This window comes from Leguminivora glycinivorella, chromosome 2 (genome assembly GCF_023078275.1).
Source record: "Leguminivora glycinivorella isolate SPB_JAAS2020 chromosome 2, LegGlyc_1.1, whole genome shotgun sequence".
Classification (NCBI taxonomy): Eukaryota; Metazoa; Arthropoda; class Insecta; order Lepidoptera; family Tortricidae; genus Leguminivora; species Leguminivora glycinivorella.
Genome location: NC_062972.1, coordinates 4,175,304 through 4,191,394, shown reverse-complemented (window position 1 = coordinate 4,191,394; position 16,091 = coordinate 4,175,304). Strand labels below are relative to the sequence as shown.

The following is a 16,091-nucleotide window of genomic DNA, read 5'->3' as shown; positions in this document are numbered from 1 at the left end:
CTAGTACATTTTTTCCTACATATTAGAGGATCGCACCCGGGTTTGACCATAAATTTTAGCTTTCGAGTTGCCGTTGTTTTTTTCTCCTTGGCCTTTTTCTTTTTTCTTCGTAATTTGGCCGCTTTTGTCAATTTAATTTCATCAGTATTTCCAGATTCGTCCGTATTTGATGCATTGCTACCGAGTAGTGACATAATACTCTTAAAGGAAAGACCTACAAAGTATAAATAATGTGTAAATATCTTTGTTATATGTAATATGATCTATGATTTTAAGATATGGGTTATGGCAAAACAGTACATGTATTGTTTGTATTGAACTTTATTTAATAACGTAAAATTTACAGAAAAACCGTTTTTACCTGTCAATCAGAAATATATTTTTCTGAGACAATATTTCTGATTGGCAGGGTAAAAGAGGACAAAGTCTATTTTTTTGTTATTATTATAATTGGGCTTACTCATGGCCATAGACTAGCCGAGGCGAAGACATCTATTTATAATAGTAGTTAAGATGCGAAGTGTAACTGTTGGTCATGAATAATACTACAATTATTACTGTATGCTAGTCAGCATAAACACATTTATTTATTATCTTGTCGTCCAATGATCTTCAATAAAGCATGAATTTAGGCGTATTAGCATGATCGCGAGATAAATGATAAAACATCAGGACTTCAGGACGTCCCTATCGCACATACAAATAGTGCGATAGGGACGTCCTGAAGGCGTCCCGATATGCTTGAAGCCGAATGGCACAATCGCTCACGAAACGCTCACGAAACGAATCGCTAGTAGATATCTATCTCTATCGCGCTTGCGTATTGGCGCGACAGAGCCAGCGGCGTATCGCTTTCGTTTGGCGTCGGAGAAATGCCATTCGGCTACGGGGCCAATCCATAAGCCGGTTCTGTAAAAACATGTCACGGATTAATAATTACATAAATAAATAGAATAGGTACAATATTGTTAAAAGCTCATATCATAAGCTAAAAACCATTTCCGGTTTCCGGTTAATAGTATTTTATACAATCGTGATATAATACAAAGCTTTTCAGTCGAGTACCATGTTTAGGCCTAATAGTACGGTACGAGAGTGAAAAGCTTAATCATATCACTATTGTATACAATACTTTTTCTACGAGTCATCATCTTCATCATCAATGGACGGAAATATCATCATTCATGCAAGTTAAAATTAATGTTAATAGAGTCGTTCACCGTTGTATCAACATCGAATTACCTAGCAACCAATTGTTTGTAATAACCGTCTCTGATTGGCCGTTAACGCGACAGATAAAAAAAAATGTGTTTCAGATGCAGGAAAATTTGCCAGGTATCGCAAATTAGTATAGAAATTGTATGAAGTTCTATTTTTGAAATTATTGCAGTTAACTAAAGTCAACTATAATGAGCTTATTATAATTGAGTCGGAACTGACATAGAGTATCCAACACTGAAAAGTTAGCACTTATAGTTTAGTCTGTGGTGTCCTAAATTGTATGAAGTTCTATTTTTGAAATTATTGCAGTTAACTAAAGTCAACTATAATTAACAACTATTATAATTTATATTTTTTATTTTATTATTATTTTTATTTAGTCAACTATTATAATTGAGTCGGAACTGCCATAGAGTATCCAACACTGAAAAGTTAACACTTATAGTTTAGTCTGTGGTGTCCTAATTGACAGATTACAGTCGACAAGTAGAAAAAAAATATTTCCGGCTTCGTAATTTTAACGTAGGTTCCTTTTGGCGTACATAACTGCATACTTCGATGAAAGTGTTGGCCACATATCCTCAACACTTGCGTTGCGTCGCTAGCGCTACTGAGGACAACAAACGCTTACACCGGAATAGCACACTCTGCCGGGACGAGCAGCGCCAACGAAACCCCCCACTGTAATTTTCGGAGAGCTTGTGTAATAAGTAATGAAGTTGCTTGCCGTTTACTAGTGTGATCAAGCCCGTTCCTGAAATTATCGACACTATCAGAAGCAACGAATATGTTCCAATATTTGCGATCAGTGATCACCTATCAAACCCAGTGCCCCAATGACCTTATTGACTATGTCCTCAACATATGGGCACTTCGCTGTTAACGTTGGCGACCTTCGTAACTTTATGCTAAGCGTAACTGTTGGATATAGATACTACTTAATGTATGTCCAATCATTTTATTAAAAGTGAATTGTATACACCCTGTTTTTATTGAATTCCGTTAACTTTAAGGGAAGGTTCTTTAGATCAAATATAATTATTTTCTCTAAGAAACTAGCGTCTTAACTCTTACGCTTATCGAGTTATTAAAAAAATAAAGATAATTACTGAACACGTGTGTGACAGCCATTACCAATTCCTAATGTTATTTGTTTTGACATGTGCCGTCAATCACTTGACACTAACTTGAATGTTATTCTTAAGGGTTTCTCACACTAAAAATTTATTTATTATGTATGAAAATGATGAAACATTTTTTTTGCGAATTTAACTAAAAGTGATATACATGGTGGTTCCTGATAATGAACCCTAGCTACGTGTCGAATTTAACGGAAAACAAAAAAAACACGGTGTATATTCTGATTGAATTGAACACATTCATGAGCAATTTGAACACATTAAAAAATTCAGTCTAAAACAGTTCCGGCTTCCCAACTTTAATATAGGTGCCATTAGATGTAATCTTATACTCAGGCGCAGTATGGCAATGCTGACCAGATATCCTCAGCACGTGGCTCGCATCGCTGCTGAGAACCACGAAAGCGTTACATCTCACGTTACTCCTCCTGGTGAGTCTAGAGGAGCACCGCCAGCGACACCCGCCGCTGTAACCGCCGGAGACTTTGTGGTACGTGTACCCGTCGAACCTGAAGAGTTGCTTCCCGTTTATGAGGGTGATCAATTCGGCTGCCGAATAAAAAATCATATCATCATACACAACAGCCCCTCTAGCACAACTTGCCTTGTCGCGCGCGAGTCCATACTTGAAGCCGCGCTTGATGTATGGACTCGCGCGCGACAAGGCAAGTTGTGCTAAAGGGCCAGGAATAATGAAATCAGGTATACCCGGGACGCGTATTACGTATTGGGATTTTTTAGATTTGGATTACTTAAAACGAATCGTTTACCTAATGAGTGTTCTGTGCAAAAACTAACATAATTTTAAAATACTCAAAAAATATTACACACTTATAAAATAACACAAAATTACACAAAGAAAAAAAACCTACAACTACTCATATTATAAGCCTAACTTTGCGCGAGGCATTGTTCCCAGGACACTGGCCGAATTACCTTTCTGCAGGGCCAAACTTACCCTTTGAGCAAAGACTATCCTGCCCGGAGGACGCCAGTCGTACCAATAAGTTTTTCGGAAACCTCTTTAAATATTTTTTTTTGTGTCTGATGACCACGGCCCAAAAGTTTCAACCGCCAATGCCACAAACTCATAGTCGTTTGTCAAAAACGAGCAGAATAAATAAAATAAATAATAAATAGAAGTTAAATAAAAACATTAAACAAACAGAAGACTCAACCTATTCCCAAATTTAAAAGGATTTCATGATCATTTATAAAACTACGTTTTATTCTGATAAATTTATTGCCAAAAATGACGAAATGTATAATTAAAATTAAACAAGTATTAGGTATACAATTATTTACATTAATTTTTATAAAACTCTAAATACAGCTTGTATACAAGTAGACATATCACTAATAGAGATCAAGAAGTTTATATAAGGAATGTAAAATGATATTTTTGTACTTTTTAGAAGTCCTTCATATGGGACTAACCCGTAAGTATTGGTAACTTACAAAATATTATTTAACTAGTGACTGATTTCCTAAAACTATCGAATATTATACATGTAAATAGAGATAGATATGAGATGGTCCATTAAGTCTCTAATAAATATAAGGTCCGAGCAAATGTGATAGCTTCCTCTCAGAACGATCTTATCCCCGCTAATTTAACCGATTTACACTTAAACTTTAACATACGTTCCATGACTTGTCTTCTTAAGCACAGGAGGATCGTGGCAATGTTGGTGCCCACTAATTCTCAACAAGGTTTTCGCGTCACAAGTGAGCACAACGAAAGCATTGCACCTCCCATGCTTACTCTGAGTAGTGGAACAGCGCCACCTGAAGCCTCCCGAGTACATCTCTCTAGAGATCTTGTGGTAGGTGAAACCATTGAGTATGAGCAACTGTTTACCGTTGACGAGGGTTATGAACTGGAAATCTGAAAGAAAGTTTTGTTTAGATTTCGGTAAAACGGTTTCACGGAACATCCGTGCAAATGTCACTAGTAAGTAATGTCATTTTTGTGGTCATCTGGAAAATGAAATACATGTAATTATAATAATAAATATATTATTTTTATTCATTTGTCGACTCGAGTTCGTCCAACTCTGACATAATACGGCCCAGCCTTCATATATTTCGGTGGTTCATGGTTATGCTCCCCGAGGAACCTGACCAGTTCCATGTCCACGCAACTCTCGTTCAGCACGATGTACACTCGGCAGCCCTTGGCCCTGTTGGAACAGAACCACCGGATCCCCCCGGCTCTTTTGGCCCCATTCCTGTGGAACGTGTATCCGTCCACCATGGTTAGCTGCTTGCCGGATACAAGTCGTATTGTTGAAACTAAAACGAAAAAAATATTATACTCATAAATTACAATGAATACCAGAACTTAAATTTATTTTTATTGAAGAAGTATCTCTATAGAAAATCTTCTGCGGTACCGTTATTATAAATTAAATATACCCAGTAAATATAAGTCAAGCTCAAGAAACCAAAACAAGAAAAACTATCAAACATAAACATTTATTTGTCAATGTACTACAATGTCGGCATCAGAGTTTACCCCTTCCCTGCAAAAATTTTTTTATGCAGGGATTTCATTTCTCTCTGCATCTTAATGTAGTACATTTTTAAGAAATTTGGAAATAAAGTTTTGTATACAATATGAAAGTAGGTGATTATTATGATTTTTTTAAACTATCGAGAGATATTAACAATAATTAATAACTCTAACTATAAAATGAGATCGCGTGCATAATTAATTTCCATATTAGTTCAAGTTCATCCTGGAGTGTCTTAATCTCTCAATTAACAATTTAACAAACTGCACAGAAACCAAAGAACTTTCATATAAAAAATCAGTCATTTGAAATTCAACCATTAACCAAGGCATCATCCTTTACATGTCTATGGATTCTTGCGTGCTGCTAGAGTCTGTCTTCTCACTTATGGATATCGAAGGTTTCCGCCCTAGCTTCGATTTGTGTTCCCTGTTATTTTTCAGGTAGGAACCCAGAGTCCGCCTTGGGATGTTGAAATGCTGTGATGCTGTGTACACTCCCATCTCCCCACTCTTCACGGCTGCCATGGCCAGTTGCATTTCCTCTTGGGTCCATCTTGCTCGTAAGCCCATGCTTCGATACCTTCTCCCGCGTATCCTGCCAGGGCCTAGTGAAGGAGGATACAACTGACATTTTATAATATAATGATTATTACAAAATATCTCAATTATGTTTCTTAACAGAGCACGATAAAGAGAGACGCAGAATTTCAACAACACCACTATTTTGCTCGATTTGAAAAACGTTAAAGCGCCGCGCCGTAGGTACCTATCTTCTCTAGAGGCTAATAGAAAAGTATGGATAAGTAATAAATACGACGTTGAGTAAACATATATAAATCGTTATAAAAGTTAAACTCAACAAATCGAGATTAATACTAGGAATAATATTTAAAAAATAGCAAAAATACGATTTACAACGTTTTATTAAATTTAAAATATATATGTATCTGGCTGATAATTAAATAAATAATGTTAAATAAAATAAATTATATATTAATAGTAAAAAAAATACTATAAATTAACCAAAATGACCATAATTTTTAAAAGTCACTGAACAAATGTTGATCAGTATAAGGAGAATAGCCTACAGTTCAATTCTTCGCCTTTGTTACAGGCCCCACTCTGTATATAAATAATGTAGATAAAGTAAAAGTCCTTTGATATTATACACAATATTAATCAGTACACTGTCCTTCACGGATTCCTGTGATATTAACCGAATCGTCGGTACAGTGCGCTGCAAACTTTTAGACCACGTGACGTGGCGCAGAAGTGATTTTTCTTATTAGGTAGTTTTTTGCTCGTATGTGTACGACGCGTGAACTTGTCCCCATCAACACGGCGCCTAATGGTCTAACAGTTTGCCGCGCACTGGGCCTGTCCTTTCTTCCGAAACATTACCCTACTACTCGTATATGGCTAGGTTCATACGACGTTTCTTTTCCCTGTGGAATACCGTTATGTGACGCGGACCGACCGCGCGAAGCGATCCGCACCGGATGACCGGAGTAATATGTCTAAAGTTCGGGGAGCGTTTTAGAGTGGCGCGGACTACGACAATAGCTACTTTATACAAATTGGTCTTGCGGATCGGTCTAAAACCAGTCTCAATGTTCGCGAACTTTGTATGGCAACTTTCAAAATTGCTCACATAATGGAAACAATAACGTCATGTGAACCTAACCTATGTTTATCAAATAACCGTCACGATTGATCAAAAACTTTGGAGGCGGGTGGTTGTGATATTGATTAGCGAATATCAATTTATTCTCGTTCGATAAATGTAAATATGCTTTACAATTCTTTGAGAGTTTCGAGCAAGCGAACCTGGCCCCTCCTTTGCCGATCTTAGAATTCCGGCTGAACAGATAGTTGTCGCATATTGCTATGATTGCGCCTTTGCCCCTGGTTGATCTTACAAATCGAACTGAAAGAATATAAGTTGGTGAATAGGTATGATTTATAAGCAATTATGGTCCTGGGGTGGATTGCGACTACCGCTCATGGAATCTATTGATATTGTTTTAAAATTATTTGTCATTAGAAATAAAAAAAAAAAAACAATCGCAAAATACATAACATATATTTACATTCAAATAAATTTCACGTGACATAGTTACCGTGTCCCTGTCCCTTACAAGTTCAGGAGAGGGGTAAACATTTTAATTAGAAAACGTATTCTCTCTGGGGGTCTACCTGTCTTTGACGACGACTTTGATATTGATTGTTAATAAAAAATCATGACGATTTATTAGATTCTAATATACAATCCCGAGGGCGTCTTACAGTATGTGCTAGGCGGATGGTTATGCTCATTGCCTTGCTTGAAAATGATATCGTCGTTGCTGACGTAAGCAAAAGCGGTGCACTTCTTGCTGCGGGTATTCGTGCATTTGTACCGATACCCGTTGCTCACAGGCCTGCTTATGGAGTAGGTGTAGTCTCCAATGCAGAGAAGCCGATTTCCTCTTGTTAAAGTTATGTATTTTGCTAAAAAAAAAAAAAAACAATAAACTTAACAGACAAATACGAGATTTTGTATCAAGAAGTACTTTTTTAACAAAATGGTCACAAAATGGTCAAAGACTTGGAGTATCAGCATAATACCTGGATTTTCATGGGACCTCAATGTTGACATGACAACCTCTAGTTCCAGATGCCGTCGTACGCACTGTGCACTCTTTGACTTACTGATCAGTCAATTTAATATTTACCCATCACGTTTAAGCCCCATTTCTTAGATGGTACGAGTTTCTCGGCCGTTTTGGTCGAGAAACTCGTATGATATTATCGTATGCGATAATCGCCTGGCGATTATCGTACAAAAACGTTTACATTCGTGCGAGAAATAAAAACTCGCATACGAGTATCGTATGCGATACTCGCCAGGTGAAATAGTTTAGACGGACAGTTAAATTTTCGGGAGATATTTCCATAACATTTCTCGACTCGTCTAAACCGGTTCTCGTTTTGCCTGTCATGACATTTCTTCTCGAACGTTTATTTTAATTTAAGTTGAATAGTACCCAATAATATTAAAAACACTATAAATTATTTATGATTATCGCCGTACGTTACCTATCTTGGTTTCGATACTTGCGAACATGAAATATAGATAAGATTTATTTTAAATGAAAGCGATTTTTAACATGATAATGATAACGAGTTTTGCCTATAAATAAAACCGTCAACTTCCGTAGCAGTGTTAAATCAACCTATCTCAGTTTTGCAAACCAAAAATAAAAGGTTGCTGATTAATTTTTTACATTATAAACACATATGTTTTTTAGAAAACTTTATATGCTTTTTGATATAATATTTTCATCCCTCAGTTACATGTATATAATTTACTTTTTGTAGCGGTTCATTTATTTTAATTTAAGTTGAATAGTACCTATAAGGGTTCCGTTTTTGCCAATAATATTAAAAACACTATAAATTATTTATGATACGGTCTAAGTAATAATTATATGATACGATAGGATAATCGTAAAATAATTAATTTTAGAATATATTTTGATCGACCGTTTAGCGTTACCTAAAAGTTTAGAAAATGTGGATTTAAACAAAATAATGAACCTAAATACTTTTATTGCTCCGTGGATAAATTACAAAAACAAAAAAATAGACTTGCTTAAGTTTTGAACCTAACCAACACCTTAGACATTCATTCCGATGTAAAATAAATTTTAGTAGCCGATTTTGACGTAGTGTCCAGCAGACGCCTTCATGTACTTGATAGGGGTATGATTGTGTTTCTTAACAGCTTTCAAAATTTTGTCATGTTTGCTGACAATCACGAAAGCCTTGCAGCTTTTAGCTAGGCAACTTGAGCATCTATACCTAAAGCCTCCTCCCGGTGTGTTGCCTTTGTTTCCGTGGAAAGAGTATGTGTAATCGTTGAAGCAAAGGAGTTTGGTACCTCGACTGAGAGTTATGTATATTTTTTTTTTTCAATTTATTTGTATTTTTTTTTTGTTGTAATCTAAAAACTTCGTGATTCACACTAAAACAATGTTACCATAGTGTAGTGTATAAACTTAGCTGCGTGCTCAGCTCTGTATGAACTGTAGGTTCAGGGTGTGGGAAAAATAAGAGCGCGAATATTTTTTTTCAACGACATTTATTCTATAAAAATAGACTTATTAGACTTATTCACAGTGTTATTATAGAATTATAATAAATGAATTCCATAACAATATTTCAATTACGTACCGCTATCAAACAATAAATAAACAAAACAACAAATACATAAATAGATACTAAGTAGTAACTGTCACATAAAACTGTAAAATGTATGTAATGTATGTATATTTAGAATTTTAACCAGTAATCACTGTGTGTTGTGTTCCTGTCGGTGAGTAACGCTGCCAGAGCTCAACGAGGGTGCGGTGTGCTGATGACGGGAGGACTTACGGAACTAACTTGTTCCGTCTATTGTCCTTTGAGTCGTCGGCAACCCGAACCCTCCTTAGAACTTGTACACTCCTTTTTGCTGTGTACTTAACACAGCAAAAGGGAATGTACAAGTTTCTAATGGGGTGGCAACGCGCATGTGACACTGTTTGAGTTGCAGGCGTCCATAGGTCACGGTGACCGCTTTACATCAGGCGGGCCGTATGCTTGTTTCCCACCGACGTAGTATTAAAAAAAATGCATATTTTATGTTTTATACGCCTTTTCAAAACTATAATATATGACACTCACAATACCTTCCAATTGAAAAGAGGAAACTAGATCTCATTGGATAGGGCATCACCTATTCCTTTCAACTAATACTCGTTCGAACGTTCGAAAATTCGACAAGAGGTACAAGGCCCTTAAAGTTCGGCCACACATGCGCGCTTTGAGAGCGTAGGCGGAGCGTTAGCAGAGCGCAATGATAGCGGTGCGTCGGACGAACGCTGGCGTTGCGCCCAGCGGACGCCGGCGGGAACTAACGAGCGCGGAGCGAGCGAGCGGAACGCCAGCGTTCCTCCGGCGCACCGCTATCATTACGCTCCGCTATCAAAACGCTTTATGTGTGGCGGAGGCTTTATACTGCACGTGCCACTCCTCAAAACAATAAAGACACAGCGCCGGTTTGTCCGCACACCCCCCGCATCGGATCGAGGTTTCTCTCCTGATCTTCTTTTGTTTGCACACCCAGCACTTCAAGTATCTTTTGGCTTCAAGTCGCAGCCTTGAGTTCTTGAGCAGTGGAATCTGTTCCGGCCAATGACCGAACACAGGATTAGGTTTCATTGCATGTGATTCCTGGTAATCTGGAATATAAAACGATATTCAAGAGACAAAAACCTGTCAGCTTGTAACAATTTCACAATTAGTAACTCATTTTTTATGTTGGGGACAAAATAAAAAGTATCGGTATCTGATATTTATTTACTAGCAAATTTCTCTATTGATTTTTGTACTTATTACTGAAAAAAAAACTGATATCTAAAGAAATTATCTAAACTATTTTATATCGTAGTAAACTATAATATAGACTAGTAATTTTAGTTATGGGCATTCTCTATTAACACAAACTGTTTTTCTCAGCGGTCTAGTAAACTTAAATTCAGAATAATGTAAAAAATAATTAAAAGTTTCAAAACAATACAATAATAGAAAAGCAAAAATAAAATGGGAGACAAAAATACTAAATACTAATAAAGCAGCAGATTAAAAATAATGGTTTTCATGATTTTGCTATTCAAACTATTTAAAGCTGCGCGTATTTTTAAAGGAACTTAAAGTGAGTAAGAATAATAAATCCTAAAAGAGAGTCCAAATGCGATTTATGTACTTAATTATAGGTAAACGAGTGTGATCAATGACATAATATTTTAAGAAGGGGCCAAGTTGGCTGATTAAAACAAAGGCCCTGCACTTTTTGCTGACACTGTTCAAGCACTTGTATGTTTAAAGTAGGCACATTTTGCGATACTTACCATATCTATATCTATTTTAAAATAGTGTCCAGATGACTTTTCATGTACTTAATAGGCGGATGAGTGTGGTCATTGACATGTTTCAAGATGGCACATTGTTGGCTGACCAAAGCAAAGGCCTTGCACTTTTTGCTGACGCTGCTTGTGCACTTGTATTTGAAGCCCCCGATGATATGGCTGTGGCAGGAATAAGTGTATCCTCCGATGCATAAAAGTCTTGTTCCTCCGCTTAAGTTAATATATGTCGCTGAAAAATAAAATATTCATGATTTTCACAAACTTGCTTCGTCATTCGCTGTTTGCGGAGCATAGCGGAGCAACACAAAACTTAGAACCATTTAAATAATGACGTTATTTAACTTTCAAAAGTTGATTTGAAGCTTTAATATATAATAACATATTGGTTTTCAAGGACCGATAAATATAATATATTTGATATGGTAACTCAATAAAGTTTTACGAAATATGTACTTTTAAGTTGTTTTTACATATTTATTTTAAGAGCTAAATAATCAATGGCACAGTGAACACAATTTGGCCAATATATAACAATAACGACACAGTAGCCAACTAGGTGTGGTAAATATACACTCGTCGATCCCACAAGTTTTCTCATTATAAAGATAACAGTATTGAGCATATAAAATAAAAATAACAACAGATGGCAATTTCAGCCTAGTTTTCTATAAACGAAATATGCATAATAATTAATTCGGCACCTGTCGTATATCAACCACAGCTATGGCGGATATCTTTAATTTCCGATTTTAGCAACCCAATCCTTTTTTTTTTTAATACCATGTCGGTGGCAAACAGGTATACGGCCCGCCTGATGGAAAGCGGTCACCGTAACCTATGGACGCCCGCAACTCATTTTTAACATAATCAACAAAGTCAAACGTAGAGTCATAGGTCAAGGTGATAAACAATCATAATTATATTTGGAGAAGAGGTCGTTCCATTTTCTAGCATTCGTTCTAAAAATATAAGTTTCATTGGTATATGATAATATATAACCATATAATTAAGAATTTTGTTTGGCAGGGGTTATCCTCCAGGTCGCATAAACGGGCGCTGACCGTAGTAAAGTATTCAATATTTTTGAGGTCTTATTTTACGGATCCATATGTGAGAGTTATCGTTTGAAAGATAATTAAACCTACTATAATTGTTTACACATAACTATAGTATTTAAGGTAGCTGTTTACATAATATTTGAAAATATGTGTTTTTTATCGAGCATGAATCGCACAAGTACTGGTAAAAAATGCTTCTAAGTCAATAAACAATAACGTTACCGCAATTGATGTTATTATAAAATTTACGCGACTATTCATGAGCTTTCTAAAAATATAAGTTTTATTGGTAAGTGATAATATAACCATTAAATTACGAATTTTGTTTCGTAGTGGTCACTCCGCCGGTCGCATAAAAATGAGCGCTGACCGTAGTAAAGTATTCAATATTTTTAAGTTCTTATTTTACGGATCCATATGTAAGAGGTATCATTTGAAAGCAAATTAAATCTACTATAATTATTTTTGAATAACTATAGTTATAAAGGTAGCTGTTCACAAAATATTTGAAAACATGGGTTTTTTTTCGAGCACGAGTTGCACATATACAGATAAAAAATGCTTCTAACTTAATAAACCATAACTTTACCGCAATTAATGTTATTATAAAATTTACGCAAAATTTCATGCGCTTTCTAAAAATATAAGTTTTATTGGTGTATGATTATATATGACCAAGTAATTACGAATTTGGTTTAGCAGGTGTCACTGCGCCCTGTCACGATATGCTGACTGACGTCGCCAAATTTTCTACGTTACTCAGATCCTATTTTACTGATAAATTTGTTAGAGGTATCATTTGAAAGCATATTATGCGTACTATCTTTATTTCTAATATTTCAAGTCGAAACTGTAGAAGTTTACAAAATATTTGATTAGTAATATGTGTATTTTACTGTGCATGAATAGCATTGGCATTGATAAGACACGCTTCTAGCTCAATAAATTATAGTTTTCCGCAATTGAAATAATAACAAAATAAACGGAAAATGTATGACTTACACAAAAAATAAGTTTGGTTTGTATTGCATGAACAATTAATTTGAATTTGTTCAGCTCACCTACTGCGCACCATCATATAAATGGATGTCCACCGTCGTTGCCTTTTTTCATGATTTTTCAGATTTTATTTCACTAATCGTATATTCATAATAAATATAATCTATCACGTATCGAATTTACTTATATACTTAATTGATCAGTAAAATAAAATCTGTAAAATGATGAAGAAATTAAGGCAACGGCGGTGGACATCCGTTTATATGACGATTGACCGTGCGCAGTGGGTATGGTGGACAAATTAACATTAATTGTTTAAGCAAATCTAACAAAACTCATTTTTTGTAAAGGCCATACATTTTGCGGTTCATTTCGTTATTATATCAATTGCGGAAAAATATAATTTATTGAGCTAGAAGCATGTTTCACTCGTATCAGTGCGAATGCCATTCATATACAGTAAAAATACACATATTGTCAAATATTTTGTAAACTTCTACAATTACGACTAACATTATTAAAAAGTAACGATAGTACGCATAATATGCTTTCAAATGATACCTCTCACAAATTGATCGCTAAAATAGGATCTGAGAAATACATAAAATTAGGCGACGGTTAGCACCTATTTACGTCACGGGGGTGCAGTGACACCTGCTAAACCAAATTCGTAATTACTTGGTTGTATAATATCATACATCAATAAAACTTATATTTTTAGAAAGCATATGAAATGTCCTGTAAATCTTATCATAACATTATTTGCGGTAAAGTTATTGTTTATTGGTCATGCACCAAGATACAATCTTAAAAATTATGAAAATGGCAACGAAAATGGTCATCCATGTATATGACGGTGCGCAGTGAGTATGATGGATAAATTAACATTAATTCTTTATACAATACTGACAAAACTTATTATTTGAAAAGGTCATACATTTCGTTCACACGTTTATTTTGTTATTATATCAATTGCGGAAAAAATATAATTCATTGAGCTAGAAGCATGTTTTACTCACATCGGTTCCAATGCATATATTCAAATATTTTGTTAGCTACTACAGTTACAACTAAAATTATTGAGAACCAATGATAGTACGCATAATATGCTTTCAAAAGATTCCTGTTAAATAAAATAGGATCTGAAAAATATAGAAAATTTGGTGACGGTCAGCATCCATACGTGGCCGGGCGCTGTGGCCCCTACTTAACCATATTTGTAATTACTTGGTTATATAATATCATACACCAATAAAACTTATGTTATTAGAAAGCACACAAAATTCCGCGTAAATCTTATACTAACATCAATTCCGGAAAGTTGTTGTTTATTGATTAAGAAGCATTTTTTACCAGTAGGTACTTGTGCGACTCATGGTCTATAAAACACATATTTTCAAACTCCGTGAATGACACAACTTATATCCAAAATTAATAGATAATCTTTGATATAAAAAACTACCTAAAATTTAACGTAACCGGATTTCGTCTTTATGTATTTTATGGGCGGATGATTGTGCTCCTCGCTCGTCTTGAGAATGACGTCATTCTTGCTGACGTAAGCGAAAGCCTTGCAACGCTTGCTCCAATAGCTCGAGCATATGTATCGAGTGGAGCGGCTCGTTTGCCCGTTGATGCAGTACGAAAAGTTGTTGATGAGGAGGATTTTTGTACCACGCTTCGATGTTATGTATGATGCTGGAAATAAAGAATTTGAAAAGTTTGGAAATTAATACGAGTATTTTGATAATGGCTGAATAAAAGCGAAATAAACGTCATTTTGCGACATCGTAAGATTTCTTTAAACGGAATTCGTCAGCAAGTTACAGTTAAATTGTAAATGTCGGTCTCAGCGATGGTCCCTATACAACGTGTTTCCGGTATCACTCAAAACCTCAGACACCCCAACTGATTTTAATTTTTTTAAACTCATCTAGAGTATTCATCTTTTAATTTGATCGTTACTTTTTTTTAATTTGAATTTTTAATTTTCTATACAGCTCTACTTGACTTTTAACTCTACAGTCAATAAAATAACTGCTAACTAGCATCATAAACCATAAGACTATTTATTTGTGTACGTTACTGCAACGACATAATGTTTACCAATAGACAGCTAAGATGTCACTGTAAAACACTTTAAAGCTTTATCACAGTAAACTTCAAATTGGACAGGTAAGCAAATTTAAACCCAATATTCAAAATGACAAGTTTGTAATTAGGTACGAAAATTTGTTACCCAATATTCAAAATGACAACAACGTTAGTAATTAGGTACCAGAGTTCAATTTAAACAACCTATGACTTATGATAAACAATAAATGATTAAACTGACAATCGATGGAATCAACGTCAAACTAGTAAACTAGCTTTCCTTTGGAAAAAATAATCGTCCAAATTACTTGTAACCAGCCAGTATTAATACCCCTAAATACTGAAAAAGGTAAACAACCTCTAGCAATGCGATATACACAATTTTTTGTATTATTTATTTTTATTTTTGCGGTACAATAGAATGGGCACGTAAAAAATAACTAATAATACAAATTTAAATAAAAATATTACCCCCATCAAGATATAGCTCAATCGATTCTACTCTCGATTCTGAACAAACTGTTTTCAGGTTTTTAGTGTTAAGTGAAACACGGTGTATAGTTAGCTAAACATTCAAACAGAAACTTCCCATTCCCCATCAAAATAAAATTACTTGATAGCTTCTTTATTACCTTAAATATTTTAACACGCCAATTTAATATAACGCCCCGAACTTGTCTTGACAAATTTGATTGGCGCGTGGTTATGATCAGTGTTCACCCGGAGTATGACGTCATCTTTGTTGACATGAACAAACGCTTTACATTGCTTGCTCCAGTAACTTGAACAGGCGTATCTGGTACCGCTGTCGCGCAATGGCCTTTGACACAATAAGTATAGCCACCAAGCATGAGGAGTTTTGTACCTCTTGCTAATGTTATGTATTTTGCTGGAAAATAAATTTATTAACTAGATTGTATTATTTTAGTATACTTCCTATAGAACGATTATTGATTCAAAAACAACAAAAGAGAAATAAGTGGGAAAATAAAAAGTAGGGTAACCATGTAAGTAATTACGATGTGCTGCCAAGTAATTTTGTCAGGAAGTAATAATACGAATACAGCATACACTAAACATGTCTTTATTAGTTACGTACAATTATAAGTTC

The 16,091-nt window shown here is 35.2% G+C and overlaps 1 protein-coding gene and 1 long non-coding RNA gene across 2 annotated transcripts; both read right to left on the bottom strand.

Annotated features, from left to right (window-relative positions):
- Nucleotides 1–4,859: 4,859 nt before the first annotated feature.
- Nucleotides 4,860–7,596, bottom strand: LOC125234969. Its single transcript, XM_048141394.1, has 4 exons — nt 7,593–7,596; nt 7,165–7,368; nt 6,677–6,805; nt 4,860–5,483 (listed from the first exon to the last, which is right to left on the bottom strand). The coding sequence occupies exons 1-4, from the start codon at nt 7,594–7,596 to the stop codon at nt 5,215–5,217; spliced, it is 606 nt and encodes a 201-aa protein (XP_047997351.1). The 3' UTR covers nt 4,860–5,214.
- A 4,087-nt stretch (nt 7,597–11,683) lies between these two features.
- Nucleotides 11,684–15,865, bottom strand: LOC125242342. The gene is made up of 3 exons (XR_007178849.1): nt 15,613–15,865; nt 14,289–14,584; nt 11,684–11,788 (listed from the first exon to the last, which is right to left on the bottom strand). It is a non-coding gene; the product is annotated as an uncharacterized LOC125242342 (long non-coding RNA).
- Between the last annotated feature and the right edge of the window lie 226 nt (nt 15,866–16,091).

Bases quoted from the DNA above. Each gene is read 5' to 3' on its own strand.
- LOC125234969 (XM_048141394.1), bottom strand. The intron at 6,806-7,164 runs GTAAGACGCCCT...ATATTCTTTCAG, and splicing joins CCATCCGCCTAGCACATACT to TTCGATTTGTAAGATCAACC. The intron at 5,484-6,676 runs GTAAAGCATATT...CTCCTTCACTAG, and splicing joins CTCGAAACTCTCAAAGAATT to GCCCTGGCAGGATACGCGGG.